The 22,931-nt window shown below is 43.4% G+C and overlaps 1 protein-coding gene across 5 annotated transcripts in view; it reads left to right on the forward strand.

Moving 5' to 3' along the window:
* Positions 1–805: 805 nt before the first annotated feature.
* Positions 806–22,931, forward strand: part of LOC111845017 (cytosolic carboxypeptidase 4-like) — a 73,499-nt gene continuing 51,373 nt past the window's right edge. The window contains exons 1-11 of one of the 5 annotated variants that reach the window (XM_072717872.1): positions 1,106–1,178; positions 2,210–2,280; positions 5,427–5,490; positions 6,298–6,444; positions 7,674–7,805; positions 8,001–8,094; positions 12,717–12,754; positions 14,883–15,091; positions 15,689–15,857; positions 18,045–18,109; positions 18,532–18,648. In XM_072717872.1, the coding sequence (XP_072573973.1) occupies positions 2,230–2,280; positions 5,427–5,490; positions 6,298–6,444; positions 7,674–7,805; positions 8,001–8,094; positions 12,717–12,754; positions 14,883–15,091; positions 15,689–15,857; positions 18,045–18,109; positions 18,532–18,648 (1,086 nt within the window). In that variant the 5' untranslated portion in view covers positions 1,106–1,178; positions 2,210–2,229. Of the gene's footprint in view, positions 1,179–2,141; positions 2,281–5,426; positions 5,491–5,643; positions 5,706–6,297; positions 6,445–7,673; positions 7,806–8,000; positions 8,095–12,716; positions 12,755–14,882; positions 15,092–15,688; positions 15,858–18,044; positions 18,110–18,531; positions 18,649–22,931 lie in introns of those variants that run through there. The other 4 variants (XM_072717874.1, XM_072717873.1, XM_072717870.1 and 1 more) reach the window with 4 other exon arrangements.

Genomic DNA, 22,931 nt, shown 5'->3' on the forward strand with positions numbered 1-22,931 from the left:
ATGAATGATTTATCACAGAAACAAAAGAGACATGTGAGTGAGCACGGTTGTGGTGACCTCTTTTTTGTTTGAGAAATGGGATAGAGGACCTGAGATCACATTTCAATTTTTCATTTTCTCCAAGTATTACTCAGGGGTTTTCCAGCATGGTCCAGAAGAGACCACTCTTTGGGGTAATTCTAAAATTCTAAATTTCTATCTTGGCCTCTCATTTTCTGAGTTTTCTTTATCTCTGGAAGCTGTAGCGGTAATGTGATGTTCAGTAATCCTAGTGAATTTGGGGTCACCCCTTGTAGTATACAGTGGTATGTTAACAGAGGTGAGATACCTTCAAATGCACAGAAGTCATCAGTCAGACATTACATGTGGTGCAAATCAATTATATCATCAGCATTTATCTTACTAGACATGCTTTAATTATTTGTGCCTCATGAGAGATTGGCTTCCTGTCCAGGGGTGTCCCCTGCCTCATGCCCTTTGCTTCTTGAATATTTTCCAGGCACACTGTAACCATGCACTGCATAAGCAGTCATTAAAGGACGGACTCATCTTTCATCGTATGAGTAGCTGCACACCTCCAAACATTCTGTTGTCCTTAGAACCCTCACATCATGTTATCTTGACTCCTACCAGAAAGCATATTGAAGCTGAATAATTCTACATCTCTCTCTCTCTCTGTCTCACACACACACACACACACACACAATCAGTCTGTCATTCACAAACGCACACGCGCGTGCCCAGTCACTCGCTCACTCGCTGTAGCGCTACGGACGTTGTGTTCCGTTATTTTATGACCAGAGTTCTTGCTGAAATGCCCTGCTGTCACCAGCCGTTATTTAGTGTTACCCTTTCTCTGATCTCGGGGATAAAAATAGCTGAGCTCTTTCCCACTCAAACTTCACGTTTAGCTTTAATTCGGTTTTGACAGGAAACGCCCCAAATCCGTAAATCCATACGGCATCACAGACGCATAAATCAAAGTGCTGGGCTTCAGCGCGATGGATCCTGATGGCCCGGCCCGGTATATCTCCGCTTCTGGAGCGAAGAGCTGCGCCGTTACCGCCCCCGAAGCGCGCGACCCCGCCCTTGTTGCTCGGCAACGTGTTTACGCTCCAGCTAGTCTGGTGCACGCTCCGGCTGCTAGTGCGTCACGCGCTAACAGCCCGCTTCTGACGGTAAGGAAACAGCACCTTCTCCTGACATTTTACACCAGTTTAACTCTTTTAAATGTCCCCCTGGCGTTGTTCCCCGTGAGGTGTTCAGGATACTCAAAACGTCACCATTTCATTTTTCACAAGGCGGTTTTAGCGCCGCTTCACGGAGAGCTGTACTGGTCGTGTGGCTTTAGGGTACCAGCCTCTGGTCGCCTCTCATTTCCCCCTCTCCGCTTTCCCCTTCGGTGTATTGACTGTGGCTTTGGTACCTGTCCTCAGCACCCCTAAGACACGCAGCATTTATCTTTTATAAAGTCACTTTGACAGAAAAGCTTAACCTGTAACCTATAATCTCTCCCCGAGATTTGTTCTGCGACTGGTCCACATAGCAACATATCCTTTATGAAGCTGCAACTTCTTGCAAAAATCCTAATATGTTTTGAATGTACAGTACTGACCTGCTTCCCTGCCTGTCCTGTGCAGAAAGTACAAATCCAGAGTAAGATTTTGTTTCAGCCAATCAGTTGAGTACTCTGTGAGTGTGGCTCTTTTTACTCAACTGCTTGGTTTGAACAAAGTCTTGGTCTGGATTTATACTTTCCACCACTGTTCCTGCTAAGGGCAGCCTTTGTTGTGGCAAACCACACTGTGCCTGGAGTGTTATAGGAATCCTCTCCCTTCTGACTGTTCTGCTGCATAATGTCATTGTCACGTTTAGGGGTCACAATTAGGGTTAAGTAACTGGAGATTGCCCCAACTTCCACTGTTCTCTCACTGTTAAGTAACTCCCCCAACTTGGTCCTTTTTATAGGAAACACCACTCCACTCAATGTCCTGCCACAGACGGTTTAGTTTGTATGTGGGGGGATTATCTCGGGAGCTCGAGTTTCAGTCTGTAAGCAACACCCCCCCCCCAGCCCTGGCCTCCCCACCTCCCACCCCCACAGCGTGGTGCTCCCTTTTTAAATTAGCCGGTAGTGGTGAAGCCATCCGGCTCTTGGGACAGTGCTGTCTGAGGCTGGGATAGCAGCAGGTTTTTCTGCTGGTTTCAGAGAGAGCAAAGTTCATCGGCATGGCGACGCCAGGCACTGGTGGCCTCGAGGTCCTTCTGTCCGCCTTGAAGGTAGGTAGGCCTCATGTGCGCAAAGGCGGGTGCGTAACACAATGTTTTATATTCTCTTGTGTTCCATGTGTGCATTCCCTTTGGGAAAACCCCATTCCATTTTCCAGAAGAACTCCAGTACACTTTTCACCTTGTTTCAAATGGTTTTGCTGGACACCTAAGCTGGTGTGCAATGTGTACCGTTCCATCAGCAGGTTCAGAAGTGGGTTGTATTTCTTGAGACCCGGATTGGTAGACCCACTGGTGAGTAATGCAGTCCAGCTGTTCAGCTGTCCAAAGAAACCATTAGGAAATATAAGGTCCACTGGCTTCATCTGGAATTTCCCCTCATTTCAATAAATTCAGCTTGATGGATCTGGCAGGCTTGATTGCCTCATCTCCTGCCTCTTTTAGATAAGCCAAGATTGGGTGAGACTCCCCGGGCAGCATTCAGTGACTGTCCGTGATTATGGCATGCCGTTGACCTTTTCAATTTCACTATTCATTAGACTAAACAAAATTAAACAAGTTTTATAATTAAGAAGTATGAAATATTTGAGCCCAGAACACTTAGCAATGAAGTGAAGGTGCTAAAGTCGATTTATTAGATTCATTAGCATGCTAACAATCCGCTCGCTGTGTATTTCTACTTTGCTTCCTGGTATCTTTGAGTCATGGAACTGTTGATGAGAGCTATTGATTTTAGGATATTGATTAAATTCCTCCTTTATGCTGCCCTGGTAGAGCTTACTGTGCTTGCAGTTATGCCCCTGTGTCTGTGGCTTTGTACAGTGAGCACCTATCCCTTTCAAATTTCAAAGAAGGAACTTCTAATAAAGTGCTAGTTTTTCACTGTGTGGTTTTGGGAGTTCAGTCTACTTGCATGTTTTGCTGTCTGCTTTCATATATCAATGTGAGTGATCTTACCAAAATGTGATGACTTTCAGTACAAAATAGTGTCAGTATTATATTTGGTGTACTGTAGTAATTAAAAAGTATCAAATGGATCTTTATAAGCATACATATGCTATATAACATACATATGCTATGTAACATACATATGCTATGTAATACAGTGAGTAACATTTAAATGCACTTTTTAAGGTACAGCACTTACATTTTCTTTGGCATTCCTCTGCCTGCCATTTCCACGTATATTTCTTCAGATAAAACTTGTTTTTTAAAATTAATCTTTAACCTGCTTACATAACAGGATAAAGAACAGAAGACAATTTGTGGGGTTGAAAATCAGGAGAAAGTGTTTTTAGTGGTGTCAGTCCAGGTAGGAGCTTATGGGAATAAAAGAATAATTCAGTATATCAGGTATCCGGAGCCAGAGGACAGAGGAGGATTGTACAGCCTAAGGTTGTTGTCCTTATTTCTCAGGAGATACATTCGGTAATATTGTGCATATAGGTGGATTCAGTTGTGGTTTATACAGTTGTTTACTTTAAGGGATGTACCTCTTGTGTATTTAGGAAAGCATTAAAATGCTTTTTAAAAAGCATTAAAATGCTGAGCCTTGAAAAAAAAAAACAGTTTAATTTTGTCTATTGTTCTTCTCCCAGGTGATCCATATCTTTAATTATTATTTTTTTACTTCCTGCTTATCATTATGGAAAAAGAATGAGTGTCCTGTTGCGTAAATGTGCTGTGTCTAGCAGGGGGTAGTGGTGGTGTACTTTTGAGGAGGGAGGGACACTCTTGCCTGAGTTAGCATTTTTCTTTGTCTTTCAAAACAGCTTCTTGATTTTTCATGTTAGAGCTGGTATTCACCCCTGCCCTGCCCAGACCCCATTATTCCTGAAAATGAAATCCCAATAAACCTATCCTTCCCTCCCCATATTACATGCTGAAATGGATCATTAAATGTCTTAACAGAGAGGTTAATTTTTCTGGTTTTCTATTAATATATAATAAGTTGTCAACACACCGTGCCAGTAATGTGTACCGTCCTTATCACGCTTCCAAATTGAGGAGCCAGTTTAACCCTATGTCAGCTGCAAAAATGTGAACCAATATTAGCACACTAAGATGAACATACAAGATTCCCTTTTGCTTTCATCTAGCAACACAAAACTGACGTGAACATTGAGTTTAATGTCATTTCCTACCTGTGTTCCTGATTTCTGTCATTTTTTATGTGTGATCTACTGTCTGTGTTTCTGATCACGGTCAGTTTTCATGTGTGATCTGCTGGTTGTGGTGTTCATTTCTGCTTGGTGTTTGTCCTCTCTCAGTTAAAAGAAACACTCTGCTCACATACTGTACTATATGTGAAATCCAGGTCCGGATCCAAAGTGCAGTCCTCTTTAGCGTAATTACTTGTGAGTTTGGCTTGGCTTGGAGTGACTGCTCTAAGCTATTAACGAAACAGGAATTGTGGCACAAATTTTCCAGCTTGATGCCTGGGTAATGAGCACGACACGCCAGCTATCCTGTTTGTGTCTGTGTTCGCATCACTTGCAGTCGCTGGGACCCCAGCAGCAGCCCCGGTCTGTGCCGTGTTGATCGTTTGTGTCACGACTGCGAGTCGACAGAGGATATGCCTTCCCTGCCTTTGTGCTTTTTGTTGTCACCGCGTCATACGCCGCACGTCAAGGCAGTAAATGCAGATCTGCTTCGCGTGAACGTTAACGATGTGTGTTTGCCATTGCCATCAGGCGCCTCTTTGTCATCCCTCCGCCCGCGAAGGTGTGTGCGTGCCATGCCAGCTGTACCCATGATTCCATGCAGATTACGCTCAAACTGACGGCCTGTCATTTTGAAGCTGGCTTCAGGCTCCAAGCCTCGTGTTCTTTCTACGCTCCTCTTTCAGGTGTTCCGATGCTGCTTGGCACACCCTGTCTCACCCGGCACGAGTTCAGTACAGAGTCGTCAAAAAGATTTCCATGCAAAACTTTCATTCATAATCCTGTTGCCTAATTAATGGTGCAGAGTCTATGGCCAATGCCAAAGGTGCTTCTTCAGAGGCTGTGAGATTTAGGGTTCTACAGTAGTTCTGACAGAAGTGGTTTGCTGAGGCCCGTTTCACTTTAATTGTCTCTGGCTGTGTTTCAGCACTGCATATTCAGCCCTTAGAGCTCTAAGAGAAAACAGGGAGAAGTGACATAAAGAGTGATCACATGGTCTTTCATGGATAAAATATGCTTTATTTTTTAATACAGGATTCTGAAAACACTGAAAGCTTGCTGAATATTCTCAATGTGCTGGATGAGCTTCTGTCAGCCGGTAGGTAACTTTAATATAACATGATGAATATCATGCCTCTATATTTGGACTGCATATATATTGCTTGTGTATTTTGTTGTTGTCAAATATTATATGTATGTATATGTGAAATATGCATAAAATTCCCTTTTACAATTTGTTTTCCATATGCAGTATCTTTTATAAACCATGTTCCCTGTAACTACTGATGGAAGAAGGGAGGCTGCAGTCCCATGGTGGGTGTGATTAGCGTGACAGGATGCAGTGCGGAGGCCTGCTAGGGGGTAGGGCTGTGGTTTGGGGGAAGTAGGATTCAATCAAAAAATCCAAACGGAATATGCGGTCAGTGACCCTTTAAAGAAAATTAAAGGAAACTATTTCTGAACAAAATGCATTATTAACTGAAGCACAAATTGCAAATGAAACTATGTCTTAAAACCTGGGACTACACAAACAACAGCAGCCTTCCAAATCCGCTCAGCTAACCCGTTTTTAACCGTAACAAGGTGCTCAGGCGTTTGTAGGCACTGGCTTGAGGATCTGTCACTACGGAGGCGCCAAAGTTCAGTGGAATCCAACCCATTGGCGTTGGCTAGTCGCCCACCATGTCACGGCTGTCGGTGGCTAAGAGATCTAAGCCAACAGCGATCAATAAAGTCACTAATGGGCAGTATGGTTAAGCCTGTTGTTGATGGACAGGTCTGAATAATCTCACCCACACTGGGTTTGACGCCTTGTTTCCCACCTGACCAGCCGTAACCTGTGTTTGAAGAAGGTGTTCAGTGCCCTGTGCAGTCTTCTTCTCACACTCCATTGCACTGCTCCTAGGCACAGACAGAAGGATCCACTACATGATATCCAAAGGCGGCAGCGAGGCTCTCCTTATGGCCCTGTTGAGCGTCGCCAGGTCCTCCTCTCCCAATGACAGTGTCCTCCTGCCCCTGCTCCATCTCCTGGCCAAACTCGGGCACAGAGGTGAGTGACAGATGGAGATGGGGAGGATTCATCAGACATGCCGGCACAAGTGGCAGCCCTCTCGTATGGAGTGACAGTCTGCCAGGGAGTTTTTGGGTTTGCCCTGGGTGAGCTTGTGTACACATCTCCCATTTCCTCCAAGACACTCAAGGTCACATATGAAGTCAACACAACCACGATAGTAGAAACTAATAAAAAGGAACGTGCTTGTAGTATATATTTTTTCTTATATTCCCTTTTTTGCTTTTGCAGTATGTGTTGATTACCTAGTGCTGTTGTAAATTGTTTCAGGTTCTCTTGCTGTTTGAAAGTTAGTTCAGTTGAAGTGCAATCAGAAACCCACTTTCAGAAAGACAGCTGGACAGGACTCCTAACATCGATCCATCATGTTAACATCACTGTGATTGGATTCGGGTCGGTGGCTGCTGGCGAAGTGGTCAACACAGTTCAAATATGTGTGGGAGATTTGGACCTTCAGCTGCCCATTTAGGACTGTCAGCAGTAGCTTTTCATCCAAGGAATGATCAAATTGGTTAGTGGCTTTCAGAATGTGCGTGAGTCACCAGGTGTCATCTGTCAGTCTCTGTCTTAGATGTTTGCTACAAGGAACGGCTTATATTTCTACCTCTTCACTTTGGGGCAGTGCCAAATCCCAGTTCTTTAAACTCCCCAGACCAGGTGCAGTCAATCATTCAGAAGCCTAACATGTAACTGGAAAGAGAAGTGCTATCTGCCTAACTTTTACATATTATGGTATAAGTAGTATTTTTTTTCAGGATCTGTTTAATCATTGGCCTTGTTCATGGATAGTCCTGTATTTTCGGGCTTTGCTGTTTACCGCTTCAGAAAGTCACGCTCCAGGGTTTGCAGTGTGTTCTGTGACTTCTGGCTCTCACTGCTGAGCTGTCCGAGCTATTTAAAACCCTTGTTCTGCCCACATGGTATAGAATCTCCACCTGTTTTTAGAGGGTTTCCAGGCCAGCGTGGGCCCCGGGGAACTTCTGTGTAGTAGCAGAGGTGTGTAACACCAATAAGTTGCAGCCGCTGTCACCTATGTAGTCAGAGAGCCAGCTGTGTTGACTGCTTACGTTACTGTGTTGGTTTATTTTAATATGGAAACGCATCCCTCTGATATCAAGCAAAACGCGCCAGTGTAATTGCCACCTAGCGGTAGTCTGGAGTTCCGAGAGTTGAGCCTTTTGAGGTCTGACATAGACTGTGCACTGCAGACAGGAAGATCGGTCTGAAGGCAGAGAAGATGGAGGCCGCGCTCCCAGTGCTGGACCTGCTCCGCCAGAACGTGAAGCATGCCAGGAGAGCGGCGGCCTGCCTATGGGTGCTGCAGGTCTTCTGCTACTCTGGTGAGGACTCTGTCGGCCCTGCCCTGCCCTGTGAAAAAATACAGGCCTCCGAAAGTGCGCAGAGTACGCTGCGCTGGAATGCAAATGCCCTGCGTGCACATGCATCGGCCTTCATATTCAGGCATCATCATCACCATCATCATAGTGTCTGATGGCTGTCAACGTGCTGAATAACGTGCGTTTTTCTCCTTTTAGTTTCCACGGCAACCTTACTTGGCAAGAACAGGGGGCTGGACATCATTTTTAAATTAATATCGCCACACACAACAAAACAGACTCGCACAGTGAAGTGAGTACCGCCTCGCCTGTCAGGCCGCCCCGGTAACCAGCGCGGGTGGGCTGCACAGGCTCCTATCAGCTGCTGCATTCCGGAAATCCTTGGCATAACGTAGAAGCTGCCATGCTTTTTATTAAACAGAGACTAACAAGCTCCATGGGGACTCTGGGGGGGCTGTGTTTGTTCAGTCTCCTATTGATAGCAGCAGTAACCCTTTTCCCTAATATCCCAGATGTGCTTGATTTGTTTTTCTCCATGGAGTTAATGTGGTAGTTCTCCTCTTAGACAGAACAGAAATATTCTTCTCATACAGGAGTAGGAGTACTTGACTTGTACTTGCATGGGAGTTCTCCTGTTTTTTACATGGTGTATATCATGTAGTATCCACCCCCTGTATATGGGAGTTGTCACATTACACAGGACAACTAATTGGAGTACTTTTAATTTTTTAAGTGTAGCCATATTAGAGATCTCACATTCTCATAGGCTGGAGCACTTATTTCTGTTTTGATCATCAGTCTGCATTAGTGCTCCTCAGGTCCTGCTCTAAGTGGCCATGACTCCTGAAGGTCCCGATAAGCAGTAGCGCCTGACCCCATGTCCTCATTCCCCATCCTGCTGTGTTAGGGTCCCTAACATGCCAGCTTGTGTCGCCCCTGCGGTTTTCTGCTCTTCTTCATTACACGAGTCATAAATCCAGCCATCTCCAGGCTCCTGCTCTGTCTAGCTAGTTTGCTACCATTGTTACTATAATTAAAATTTTTTCATAGTTTTTTTTTATTACTTTCAATTTTAATTTGGAGTCCAGCTTTGTTTTAGTTTTAAATGTTTTTTTATTTGTTATTATTGATATATTTCTGCTTAGTTTTTATATATAGTTTACTTTCAGTATAAATGTTTAGTAATTTTATTTCTTGGACCAGATTGAAAGTTGTGGAGCTGAAAACAGTAATATCCTCAGAATGGGCAAAGCATCTTTTAGGTATTATTTTAATGGTAATTAAAGATAAACTAATCATTACTTTAGCCTAGTGTTTTCCAATCCGGTCCTCAGGTACCCACAGACAGTCCACGTTTTTGCTCCCTTGCAGCGAGCAAAAATATGGACGGTCTGACTCTCTGCTCGGAGGGAGAAAAAACATGGACCAGTTGTGGGTCCCTGAGGACCGGATTGGGAAACACTGATTTAGCCAAATTATATTAAAAACAGTATTGGAAAGTATTTGTTGATTGTTTATATTTTATTTCAGCTAGTTTCAGTTTAGTACATTTATAGTTTTCATTTAGTTGTTTTTTTTTTGTTCTATTTTTGTATCGTATTTCAGTTTATGAAAATATTTCCTCAGTTTTAGTTTTTGTTTTCTTTAACAATAATAGCCCTGTTTGCTACTCAGTTAGCCTTACTTGCACCTCTTTGCTCACTGTCATATATGTTCCCAGGTCTTTTTTTGCCTCTTTTTTTAAAAAAAGGTACCCTTTAATAACTGTTTAATCCCATATGGACAGTCAGTTACTGACTGCTACAGCAAGACCTTCTTTTGGCGGACTGAGTCACTAGGTTGGTGCAAACTTTGTGAATGATTCCATAGCACACACATTCTCTCCATGTGCTCTAACCCATGCGATGCTTTCTGTTTGGCAGTAAATCTTAATATAGAAGTAGGATCATGTGGGAGCAATTCTAATGGACAGGGCACACAGTAATTTTTAACGTGGCATGATGCAACATACTTTAGACTATCACCCCACTGTAAACGCCATAAACCCTGTCACTCACTAATCACACAACCTGTAAACTGCAAACTGAGACAATCAGGAGCATAAATATCACATAAAATGTTATAATTTAAAACATGTCATATATGTACAACACACACGCACAAACATATCTTTGTGGGGACCGCTAATTCATTTCTGTGGGAAAAATGACAATGGTAACTATTACAAACAACCTTAATCCCTACTAAGCCCTAACCATACCCATAAGTAGTCAAACAAAATACAAACATTTTTGCATTTTTAGTTTAGTTTTTTGATTGCAGTCACGGATTTTTAGAAAATTGAGTTCTGGTCCCCATAAGGTAAAAAAAAACACAACAGGTATTCATTACTTTGTGGGGACAATGGTCCCTACAAGGTAAGGTATACCTGGACCCCACACACACACACACACGCACACACACGCATTCACTGGTTTTTATAAAAGGTTATCCTTGTGGGAACTGAAAAAATTACAGATGCACCGATCTGAATGTCGTTGCCGATCCAGGCCTATTTGACGGTTCGGGTATTGGTCATACATGACCGATCCAGGTCCGATACTCACTTATTTAGGTTTTGGCAGTCTCTAAAAAGAGAGCTCCGATTCCCTGTCTATTTGTACAATCAATCTATTTGTACAATCAATCGCATGACAGCTCTTTCCCATGCTAGATGTTGTTTTTGTGGCATTCTAGCTCAATGCTAACGATGCCTCTCAGTTTTTTGATACTCGGTGGGTGTGAGCGCAGTGCCTTCCGCCTGCTGTGACGTCATGCGCATACTCTCCTGGAAGATATTGAGAGTGAACTGCAAATGCCTCAAAAACTCTTAAAACAAGATATACAAACAAGGTAGAATAGTACGTTATGTATGTTTTTTATCTGTATTAACTAGTTGAAACATATTAATATACACACACATATATATATATATAATACATTATATATTTATTATAATAAAATATTAATTGTATTGAATCGGAATCGAGTCGGAACTAAAAAAAAAATGTGGATCGGCCCATCCCTAGAAAAAATTATTCCCATAAGGTCAAAAGTTACTGGTTTATCACATTGTGGGGAAATCTGGTCCCCATAGTGTAATAATTACAAAAACGTGGTGCGACTGAGCCCAGATGTGCCAAGCCATGTTTTCCAGCTGCTGCACTGTTCAGTTGTCTGTTTACCACCTAATGGTCTCAGAAATGTGGGCAGAGTAGCATGTAATTCTGTAGTTAATTAATAACCCAGGCAGACCCAAAGCCCAGCTACGTGTAATTTATTAATGAATGACCTGCTCCATGCCTGCTACGTGCCTAAAGCCTAATTTGTACCTCCACCAACATATCCTGAACTGACAGAGGACCTGTAGTATCAGACATTAAGTACACATTTATAAAAGCTGTTAGGAATCGGCAAAAAAAAGGCAGGATCATCGATGGATTACTGCTCTCCTCACTCATATCGCAAGCACATACGTGCAAGGCAGGATGCTTAATTACCCCCTGCCTTCCAGAGCTGACTTCCTTCTGGTTTACACCAGCATCCCACAATGAAAGGCATTTAAAAACCAATGGAGCAGCTTCAAAATGTGCAAGAGAACTTATCTGGACCTTTTCTTTGTCATTCAGGTTTGAGCACTAAAATAGAAAGCTGCTAGCTTCGCAACCGTCATAGAATTTTCTGTTTTGGTTTCATGGCTAGTGATGAAAGCTGTGGGCTGATTTTAGACATTTAAACTTGATATGAGCCATATGTATGCGGATCGTCTTCTGGAAGATGCGCCTAATGCGTTTTCCGAGGTAGCCCTGGGCCGCATATGTAATGAAATGCGTAAGCCTGTGAAGTAATGGAATTAGGAGTATCAATCAGCACCACTAAATAATGTTTAATGGGAATTTGCATAAACGTTTAGTGTGGGTGTGCATTAGGATGTTTGGATCAGATAATAAATGAGAGGTTTTAGAGGGGAATTGAATTAAGCACTGTACATGAATAATCTTAAGGTTTGCAATGCTGAGAGAGCTCTTTGCGCTGCTGATCAATAAAATACTGTGATATTTCACTTTTTTTAATATGGCATTCGCAGTTCTGTTACACTTTATTTGCTTTACTTATGGAAGAAGGGGCTCTATTTTTCTCTGAGGCAAACAAAGCAACTGTGGTTTGGTTATTATAGTTTTTTATTTTTTAAAAAAAAGCAAAAGCCTCCCTAATTTGGCAATCATGGCATGTGTGGATTTTCGGGTTCGTGCCATTGTCCTCAGTTAGCAGGAGGTAAACTGTTCAATGATTCATTTTTATTGTTTATAAAAGGTGGCAAAGGTCCCAGGCTTTCTGAGAGAGCTACTTTTTTCATGAGGAAGTACTCTGATTCTGTGTGATGAATGGATTTGCATAACTGGAACTGAGTCTGAGATGTTGATGGTAATGTGGAATATTATAGATAGGCAGAGAGCTCACTCATTTTCTGCTCATCTAACAAACCTTCCACTGGCATCTGCAAAATCAGCCAAACGGCACCCTTTACTACACACTACAGTTTCGGGCTGTACTATGTTTCATCGTTACAAGAACTGATAGAATATTGTGGTTGTTAAGTTCCAAGCCATTTATTATTTTGTAATTTAGTTAATGACAAATTAAATGATGGTAGTGTTGTTGCAATCTGAAATCAGCATGCACACACATTAAAATGCTTGTGCTGACTTTGCTTGGGTTTTATGTATAGCTAAATTATTACTTTAAATATTAATCCCAAATATGTCTTCTGAGGAACGCCTCTCCTCCTGGGCCATTTGTCTTTATTAAAGGTGTTATTGCTCCATATCTCTGAGCTTTGAAGTTTGAGAAGATTTTTTTGTTCCCTTTTTTCAGAGCTGCCACAGACACGTTCGCAGCACTATTGCAGGCAGGTAAGCTGCTGTCCCGCTTAGGGGACTCTGTCACATGCGCTCCACTGTCCCTGTGACATGGCCCTGCACTGCACGATAGCGAAGCCTCTCTAACCTGTGCTGCCTGCCCTGCCGTGCCTTGGCCTTTGTCCTGTTTGTGTGTGTGATCCTGAAAGACGGTAGAGTACTGTACGCTAGTTAATGGCTGTGAGCCGACATTCATAAACATCATGGTTAAGTCAGTTTTAATGAGCGTAGACCACTCTATTTCATATGTGATGTGTAGTAGTATTGATAGTTTTTTTTTTTCTTCTTCAAATAAACGGATAGATTGTTGTTCTGGTTTAGTGTAGCCTGCAGAGAGGTATTTTCAAATGCACACCTGTAGGTGGCAGTGTGACTCCTCTAGTCCTGTTTGAGTACGCATCCCGCACCTACTGGTGCACTGCGGTCTCTGACTTCTTTAGCTGGTGAGTGTTATGATGTCGCTGTTCTTTAAGCTTCCTTCTCAAAGACATGCGTCTGGCCACTGACAGTCTGCCACACCCCCCCCCCCCCCCAACCCCTCCCGCTCAGTAGGCCCTGGCACGGCCAATTTTCCTTGGCAGATGTGTGCATTGAGCAGTGCACTCAGTTTTATTTTTCAGCCGTCATGCATTTGAAGGTCAGAAACAAAAGTCTTCGAACATTTAATGTCGTCCCAACATGCTGCGCATTATAACAAGACTTCAAATTCAATTGCAATTACATTCAGGTACCAAAGCAGAAGATGTGGCATGATGCGTTGGATTGGTGTCTCACATGCTTATTTACATAATCATTTAGGCTTCTGTGCCCTTTGAATAATTTTATATCAAGCAGTCCATTTTTGGCTGTAGCAGATTATAGCAGACGGCGGCCAGTGAAACCCACCAAGTACAACCAGTAACACCCATTCCATTCATTTTATTTGATATTTGCATTGCAGGTTTGAGTCTGTGCCCTGTGCAGCTGGGCAAGCAGCCCTGGGGGGTCAGAGGGCCCTGAGCTGAACTGCTGCACCCTGCGACCCAGAGTCCAGTTTGTGTATTTGGTTACTCTTGCTTCTTATCTTCCCCATTCCTTGGAGGTGAAGCTGGTAATCACAGTAGCAGTCTGATCTAACCTGTGCAGCCACACATTACTGAATGAGTGATTTGTCACAGTCACCCCCACCCTGGCTGTGGTTCTTAGAATGCCTTGCTGGGTGTTGGGTCGATCCTCGGAGGGGGTCACAGCCTAGCTAATTAGTGAGTGATGGTGGCGGTCAGGAAGCGTTCTTCGGTTTTCCACTGGATCGACATTTATGGTCTTAAAGAGATGGGTTTTGTCTCTGGTTTCCAAATGCCCACAATCCCTCGGGAGGTGTCCGGAGAACCATTCCTCCCCTCGTAGAAACGCTGTCCGTATGGCACTGCCTTCCACGTAAAACGGAATTGTGACAGTGACACCATAAATTAGGGATCGGCTCTCGATGCAGCGCCAAGTTATCAATTAGAGGCTGGAGAAAGATGCTGGGAAATTTATGTGCAGTTAATTATAGCCACATTTCTCCAAACAGTTTGAAGAAACACAATAATAAAAGATTGAAAGGCTAGATGTAAAACGGCAGGCTTCCTGAATCAGCTTATGACTAACGATGCATGCAGAGCAGTGTTTAAAAAAACTTGTTTTATTACTTCAAGTACCAATAATAAGAATGCTCACTTAGAGATATTAACTATGGACATTTGAACTCCATCTCCTTTCATGTTCATTTGCAGTCTTGTTATTGTTTTCTTGCATTACACAGTGGTCATAGTATCTGAGGCAAGGATTAATAACTGGCTTTTAACTGCCTTCATTAATAATCTTGCTCTCCTTTTCTCTCTCAGTTTTCGTAACTTTATTGATAACAGCATAAGACGATTTTTCCCCTGCCCATTCCATCCCATTTTTCATGCCTTTCCTTCCACATGCTGGACTCATGCTGCTCAGGTGAATTGCAGGCTAAATAGCTCGCAGCACATTCCCGTGTGTGCCTGCGTCCGGTTGTAAGTGCGTGACTGTGCATGCTGGCATGCCCTTCGATAGCCTGCTGCCTTCGCCCAGGTTGCCCGTCAGTGTGCTCCAATGGATGATTTGTCCTCAGGTCTCAACAGCCGGCTAGCTGCCTCCAGGGGCTATGTCTCCGGCCTGCTGAAGCTCTATGAGGACTGGCACCAGAAGGACACGGAAAACACCGCCGTACCCATCCGCAGGGCCCTGCTCCACTGCCTACACCACGTAACAGGCAATAGAGCGGGCAGAGCCGCCCTAGTGGCCGACAGGGGGATGGAGCTGCTTTACCACACCACACAGGTGAGAACCGTCTAGCCCAGGGCTCTTCAAATCTGGACCTCGATCCCAAATCCAGGCCTTGTTGTCATTTCTCCCAGGTAGTTAGTTTAATAATTACTGATTCTGATTGGTCAGAGGCTTCACACCTGACTGACAGGTAAAGGAAGGCGGGAAAACCAGCAGTGCTGGGACCCCGAGGACCGTGATTTGAATAATAGGGGTCTAGCCCAAGGTTTCTCAACCCGGTCCTTGGAGACCACCAGACGGTCCACGTTTTTGCTCTCTCCCAATTGGCAGGGAATTGGGAGAGAGCAAAAACATGGACCGTCTGGTGGTCCCCGAGGACCGGGTTGAGAAACCCTGGTCTAGCCCATGTCTGTTGCCGCCTTCTGCCACAGAGACCCTGGGGTCCTGCTCATTTACTTTTAAAAATGAGCCTTTTATCAGTCATCATTGTTTTATTATATAGGTTCTTGATAAATCATTTGCATGCAAATACTGCCAGTCCTTTGAGTACTATTGAAGTTTAGTGATATGTATTTAGTGCCTTTTATTTAAAACTAGCATCTAAGGTGTGTAAGTCATGTTTTGCTGAGTTCTCTCCTGTGTGCATGTTAGTCCTGCTTGTCCAATCAGAGCCTGGCTTCTCTGGTGGAGCCCACCGTCCAGCTGATGAGGAGATGCCACCCCAAGTGCCCCGTGCCCGTCAGGTCTGGGCACAGTGTCTACAGCTACCCCCTTCCTGGGTGGCCTGTTTTGGCCGGGGACATGCTTGCAGGGTCCCAGGGTAAAGACCGCCGCTGGAGAGGAAAGGTGTATCATACTGGCATCAGGAGCACACTTTACATCTGTGTCTGTTTTCTGTTGTTTTATTATATTTAACTTCAGAGTTGGCTGTTGCATGAGCGTCTTAATCCAACTCAGATTGTGCACCTTTATTGACAGCTATACACTGTGGTCACAGGTATATATCCAGAAACTTCTAACCTTTTGGCTGTTTTCTTCAAATGATCTCTGATCAGTATTTTTCTGAATACATGGGGACTACTTCACAGTTTTTTGTTTATCATTTTGTTATTTTAGACTTTAATCTAAAATAATGGGCCGTGTTTAGTTTTTATTTGGTTCGATGCCTTTGCTGCCTTTGGTCTGGTTAAATGCCATCGGGGAAATACGACAGCGGTCACTACCAGCTCTGTAAAGACTGGGATACCCACTCCTGAAAGGAAAGACAGAAGAACAAGAGCAACAGCATGAGTGATCAGTTGCGTGTGGGTTGAACATAAAATATGATCAAATTATTGATTGAGTAGAAAATCAAGCTTTTCTTTTTTTTTAGTCCGACATAAGTCGAGTCAAGCATGAGTTGTACAAAACATTTGGGGACGATGCATTCTGTCGTAATGTCTTCCTGGTAACTCGTAACTCGGTCTGGGAAGTCGATCCCTGTTACCCAGGCAACCCAGGCAACCCAGGCCAATAACATGGCAAGCACGGCCCCCACCATCAGCTGTCCTCCTCATTTATCTATGGCGTGAGGTGAAGCCCTCTGTGCACGGTGGGAGCTCCGGTGGGGAGGACGTGCAGAAACCGCCATCGTGTTGGGTTAAACCCCTGTGTGGGCGAGGAACAGGCTCGTTTAGGGGCTTGTCCAGGAGGTTACGGTATAGCAAAATGGGAATAGAGATGCTGTTCGTGTTCCGTTCTGTCAAGCTGTTATCGGACCAGATTCTGAAATGGCAGGGCGTTATGGTGATGTAGTGGTTGGTGCCGTGGCCTCACATCTGGGGGTTTGGTTCACATCCCTGTGTTGCACAGATGTCCTCAGATTCCATTAGTTTCCCCCACAGTCCAGGTCCATGGTTAGATAAATTGGTCTCTCGAAATTGCCCTAAATGCCTGATTGTTTGCCCTGTGATGGACTGGCATCTTGTCAAGGGTGTCCCCCTCCTCTTGCCCTGTGCTTCCTGGCATAGGCTCCAGGCTGTCACCCATGAGTAATTATGGGATATGAATGGATGGAAGGGTGAACTTTGCAATCAAATGCAAGAATGAAAAAGAATATCTTTATAGATGAACCTACGAATTCTTTTGTTTGTGCTTTCATGTGCTGCAATTCCTGAGTTAAAAAGGCAATTCTCTCTACGGATAGAAGCTTGCATGAGAGGCAGTTGTTTAAGGTCATTCAACATTAAAAATTGGCACTGTCAGCAGGACACTTAACACCTTGACTAGGAATGACCTGTTTGCTGATTAGCACACAGTATTTGTCCTTAAACCTGAACTCCCATCGCGTTCAGGGTTGCCAGGAGCCGGTCAAGGGCTGAGCCTTGCGCTGTAATCAGCCAGGGTGCCCTGGACTTCCTTCTGCGAACTTTGTCTTACCCGTTCTGCTTTGCCATTGGCTTCATCAGTGTGCTCTTGAAACAGGTATGATTGCAGACAGAATGAGTGCAGTCATCCAGTAGCAAGCAGAAGCTTTCTTTTTTTAAACGATCCATTTGGCAAAACTCTTGACCCTTTTCCAAGCCCTGCGAATACACTGGCACAGTGCTGAGAAGAATTCCTTGTCTATTTAGTGCCCACTGATGTATAGCCAAGGTTTAAATTGCTGATTAAACTGTATTTTCATTTACAAATGGACTGCCAATTTGACCTCTTTTTGGCTCAATATATCCTTAGAAGTTTACAAAGTCACACAATTCAGTGACTATAGACTATGAAATATTGCTTGTTTTGTGTATTTTATAAAAGTACCTAGTGATTTCTTTGTCTGGTTTTGTCCTACCTTTAGATGACATTGTGTGGAAACTAACAAAATGCACACACATACGCACACACACATAGTGATTCTTGTTCTGTTAAGCTGAAGTGACTCAGGACGTTGATTTAACAGAAATGGACCTAAGACAATCTGGGGGAATGATCTGAACAGCAGGTGAAAGGCACTATACATCACCTCTCTCCCTACCAGACTGCAGCTCAGAAGATGACAGTGATGACGACCCCAGGAGCGATGAACCCACCTGCACGGAACTTGTAAGTCTTCAGTTTGTTCACTTGATGAGGGTATAGCAGTCACAGAGAGACACAGGTGGTTTGCCAGCCGCATTTGTTTGGCCCGTTACCTTGGGCCAGTACCCTCAGAGAACCTACATTACTCCAATAAGTGGCCTGTGATGTTCCTATACATCAATGCCACCACAGTGCATTTCTGCCTGACAGAAATTGTGGAGCCATTTTATTAAACTTGTTTTCTGTATGATGTGTGTGTGTGTGTGTGTATGGGAATATAAACGTGTTTAATCCTACTTAAGGTCATTCATAACTGTCCGTTGAGACTATGTGATTAGCTGTAAAGATGAGACAAACTGATCCACAGGCAATATTACAACAGGAATCACAGAGAACCTTGTTTCTATTGAGTCTGCTGGAACAGTAGCACTTCTGTTTATATGCAGGATGAGGACCTGGAGACAGACCTCAACAAGCTGTGTGTGAAACCCGAGCCTGACAGAGGAATGGAGCAGCTGGACCAGTATGTCAGTCTGTGTCCAGAGCTGCGCCATGACTTCCAGGTAAAACTCATTTTTATAAACTCGGGCGAATTAAGATGTTTGTACTTAGTAGAGATTCCTAATGGAAAGCCAGAAAACAAATACTGAAAAACAAATGAGATACCTTTTTGGAAGACTGGTACCAGGACCTGCACCAGAACTCTGAGGACATGGAGAACGAGAGTAACACTTTGCTGAGTTAGATTCTGAAAGGGGTCAAGCGCTCCCACTATGAGGACATGCCTGTTTGTTGGAAAGGGCCGGTCCAACATTACATTTCTGTCAACAAAATGAACTATTTGAGAGATTTACTCCTAAACGCTGTGGTTTTTTTCTAAGGATCTTCTGTTGTCCGGTGTTGTCTGGTGCCTCTATGCCAGCTGACACTGTGCGTTCAGATGAAATTCATGGCGATACCCACACTGGGTTAGTACAGGCGGTTGGTTTCCCATAAAGGTGTAGAGTCACCTTGCAGCTACTTCTGCATCGGAACACGGACGCAGTGCTGCTGCTGGAGCTCTGTGTCAGTATCTGAAATGCCAGGGGAAGACATGTTTAAGAGCAAGGGTTCAGCCATAGTGCTTGCTGAGTGTGAATGCTGCATGAACATTGGTGTGGGGAGGGTGGAGTGACAGCCAACAGCCAGCTGAGGTGGGATGGAAAAGGCTCCTTGGACTCTTAGAATGACCTGTTTTGACTTGAAAAACTTTCCTCCCAGATGTATGCAGGGAAGATCACTAAGACAAATTGTTCCCAGCAGTATGCGTCCATGTCTTTGGCATGACTAATGTGCTTACACTAATCCTTAGTGTGTCCCCGTCCACACCTCTAGGGGTCAGTCGGCTGCACTGGCCTTTCGTGTGCTGATGAGTATAAATCAGCTGAAATTTCATCATGCTTCCAGTTCTTTCTGTGTAGCCTGTCACCAGCAATTCCATCCCTGTAATATCTCTCATAACAATAAGCAGTGACATTGAAAAATTTTGCTTTTCAGTTAATTTATGCATGTTTTCTCCTATGTAATAATTCAAAATGCAAAAAGACAGCTAGTACATTGAATTATTAAGATTCAGGACATTACAAAATAAATATTGACTTCTCACAAGAAGGTCAAATTTTAAGGATTCTTAAAGCATTTGCTGATATACATGTATTCCACATAACATCAACTGATCTTGGAAATAGGTTTGAATGAAATCATTTGTTGCAATAACCTAAGTGTTAAAATGGGCTGTTGGAGCCTATGAGAGCCATATATTTTAGTTTTGTTGTATTGATTTTGATCTATCTGCAGTGTAATTAATCTTAGTTGTTTTGCTAGGACAACCACCCAATCTCTTTGTTGATTCACTGTTATTCTGCATGTTATTGGTTGAGATTGTTGAGTTACGCAGTGCTTGTTTATATCGATGTGCTCATCCCTTAGCTTTAATTTGCCACCTCAAGTATATTAAACAGTCACCATTTTATTATGTTTTTGTTGTTAACACACTACATAAAGTTCCTCTCTCCATTTGTATCCATATTAAACAAAGTTATTGCTTATTCCATTAATAAACTACAGTTCATGTTAGCATGAGCCTAGCCAATGTTAAATGTATCGATTATTTGGAGTACGGACTTCTTTGTACATCCAGCCCCCTTAAGGTCATATTTATAATGGGAAGCATATCCCTTTTTGGCCAATATTATTTTTAAAATTACCTGTAAACATAGTTTTATTATCCACGTATATAGTATATATAATACACTCTATGGACAAAAGTATTGGGACACACCTCTTAATCACTGAATGCAGGTGTTTCATTCAGACCCTTTGCCAAAGGTGTATAAAATCAAGCACCCACACATGAAGTCAGGTTTGCAAACGTTTGTGAAAGAATGGGTCGTTTTGAAGAGCTCAGTGAATTCAAGCATGGTACTGTCATAGGATGCCACCTTTGCAATAAGTCAGTTTGTGAAATTTCTTCCCTGCCAGATATTCCATGGTCAGCTGTAAGTGGTATTATTGCAAAATAGAATAGACCACATAAAGTAATGGGGCAGGGTTGCCTAGTGCTGAGGTGCATAGTGTGAAAAGTTGCCAACGCTCTATTGACTCAATAACTTCATAGTTCCAAACTTTCTCTGGCATTAACCCAGCATGAAAACTGTGCACCAGGAGCTGCATGCAAGCCTCACATCACCAAGCGCAATGCCAAGTGGCCACCAAGTCTGGATTTGGTGGATGCCAGGAGAACGCTACCTGCCTGACTGCATTGTGCCAACTGTAAAGGTTGGTGGAGGAGGGATAATGGATTGGGTTGTTTTTCAGGGGTTGGACTAGGCACCTTAGTTCCAGTGAAGGGCACACTTAATGCTTCAACATACCAAGACATTTAGGATAATTCTATGCTTCCAGCTTTGTGGGAACAGTTTGGGGGAGGCCTTTTCTGTTCCAGCATGACTGTACCCCAGTACACAAAGCCAGGTCCATAAAGAGATGGTTGGGTGAGTTTGACATGGAAGAACTTGACTGGCCTCACAGAGCTCTGACCTCAACCCCATAAAACACTTCTGGGATGAACTAGAACGGAGATTGAGCCAGGCATTCACATTCAAAATCAGTACCTGACCTCACAATTGCTCTTTTGGATGAATTGACAGACACACTACAGAATCTTGTGGATAGCCTTCCCAAAAGAGTGGCAGCTACTGTGGACGCAAAAGGGGAACCAAGTCCATATTGATACTGTGACGTCTCTCCTTCCTTCCTTGCTGCTGTACTCCTGTTCTTTCTGCCATCAAAAGCAGCACCAGCACCTACATGCCATCACCTGCCAGCCCCCCCCCCCCACATTGAGACTCAAATCTTAAAATATGGACAGTTGTAAATTAGGATTTTGCCATCTTGTTAATTTGACTTCCTCTGCCGCCCTCTGGATGTGCTGCCCCTTTGGGTCTGGTTCCTCCCAAAGTTTCTTCCTTCTATGGAGTTTTTCCTTGCCACTGTCACATCTGGCTTGCTCGCTGGGGGCTTTGGGCAGTGATATTGTGAAGTACTTTGAGAGAATGAAAGGTTTTGAAAATGCATTATAAAGATTGAAGTGAAGTGAAGTCAATTCATGCCTATGGATTTAGAATGGGATGTCATATAAGTTCCTGCAGGTGTAATGGCCAGGTGTCCCAATGCTTTTGTCCATATAGTGTATGTGTATGATGTAATGTAATGTGCAAATTGTTTTCTGAGATGCTGTTAGTCCATGTTAATGTTTAATTGGACTTGTGCACAAACTGAGATTAGGGATGATCCTGGCTGACAGAAGCTTTATGGATTGAAGTTGTAGGAGCAGAAGGGTGAGGAGGAGCCTGAGGAAGGTGGTATCAGAGGTTTTAAAGGAGATGTTTGTAACAAACAGAGTGTCTTATGTGAAGCAGTGAGTTTCATATACTTCATGGTCTTGCGTACCAGACCCACACATGGGTCATTATTCAAACTTATCAAAAGATTTGAAAACTATTAAATTCAAGGTGACTCCCCAGTCTTTCTTGTTGATTCGTTGCACAGTAAGATTGTCTGCAGAAAATGGCGAATTTAACTGTTTTATAAACATTTTTTAAAATCTGGTTTTCTTACAAAATGATTTAACTGTTGACAATCAGAAGAGATCATTCAAAAGTATGTGCAAAGAAGAGTCTGATTTCATCCTGCTAACAGGAGAATCAGCTGTTGTGGGAGGCAATACCTGCAATGGGAAGGGTTTCCCTGTCTTCACCGCAAGCCATGGACAGCAAGAAACTTTTTCTTCTAAGCAGATCATGATGATTACCTGAAGTGTCATCCTTGACTCTGTGTTTGACTTGGAAAGTAGTACCAGTTATGAAATAGACCTAAATTTATACTTTTAAATACTTTCTTCCCCTCTTCCAGCTTGGAATACTTAGTCCTTGCGATTTCGTTAATGTTCTCTGGGGCTTGTACGGTAATTGGGCGACCCTATCTGCTTTAAATATCAAAGGCATGCTCACCTTTTGATGTCACCATGAAAGAAAACCACATGCTTTTGGGTGAGAGCATCTTGAAACCGTTCTCTGAACGGTAAACTGGATTCCTACACTTGAAAGCACTTGTTGTCCGAACGGAGATGTATATAGGTTCACGTATTGTTGTATATAGAGGGGAAAAAATGCTAAAAACATACAGTGGATTTTCCTGCAGGCTATTGAGATGCGTATGTGTGAATGCGTAGTGTCATATGGCCCTGTGAAAATCTCACTCTCCAGGGTTTAATTAGACCGGAGATGCTCAGTCGTGATATCCTCTG

Source organism: Paramormyrops kingsleyae, chromosome 11, assembly GCF_048594095.1.
Source record: "Paramormyrops kingsleyae isolate MSU_618 chromosome 11, PKINGS_0.4, whole genome shotgun sequence".
Classification (NCBI taxonomy): domain Eukaryota; kingdom Metazoa; phylum Chordata; class Actinopteri; order Osteoglossiformes; family Mormyridae; genus Paramormyrops; species Paramormyrops kingsleyae.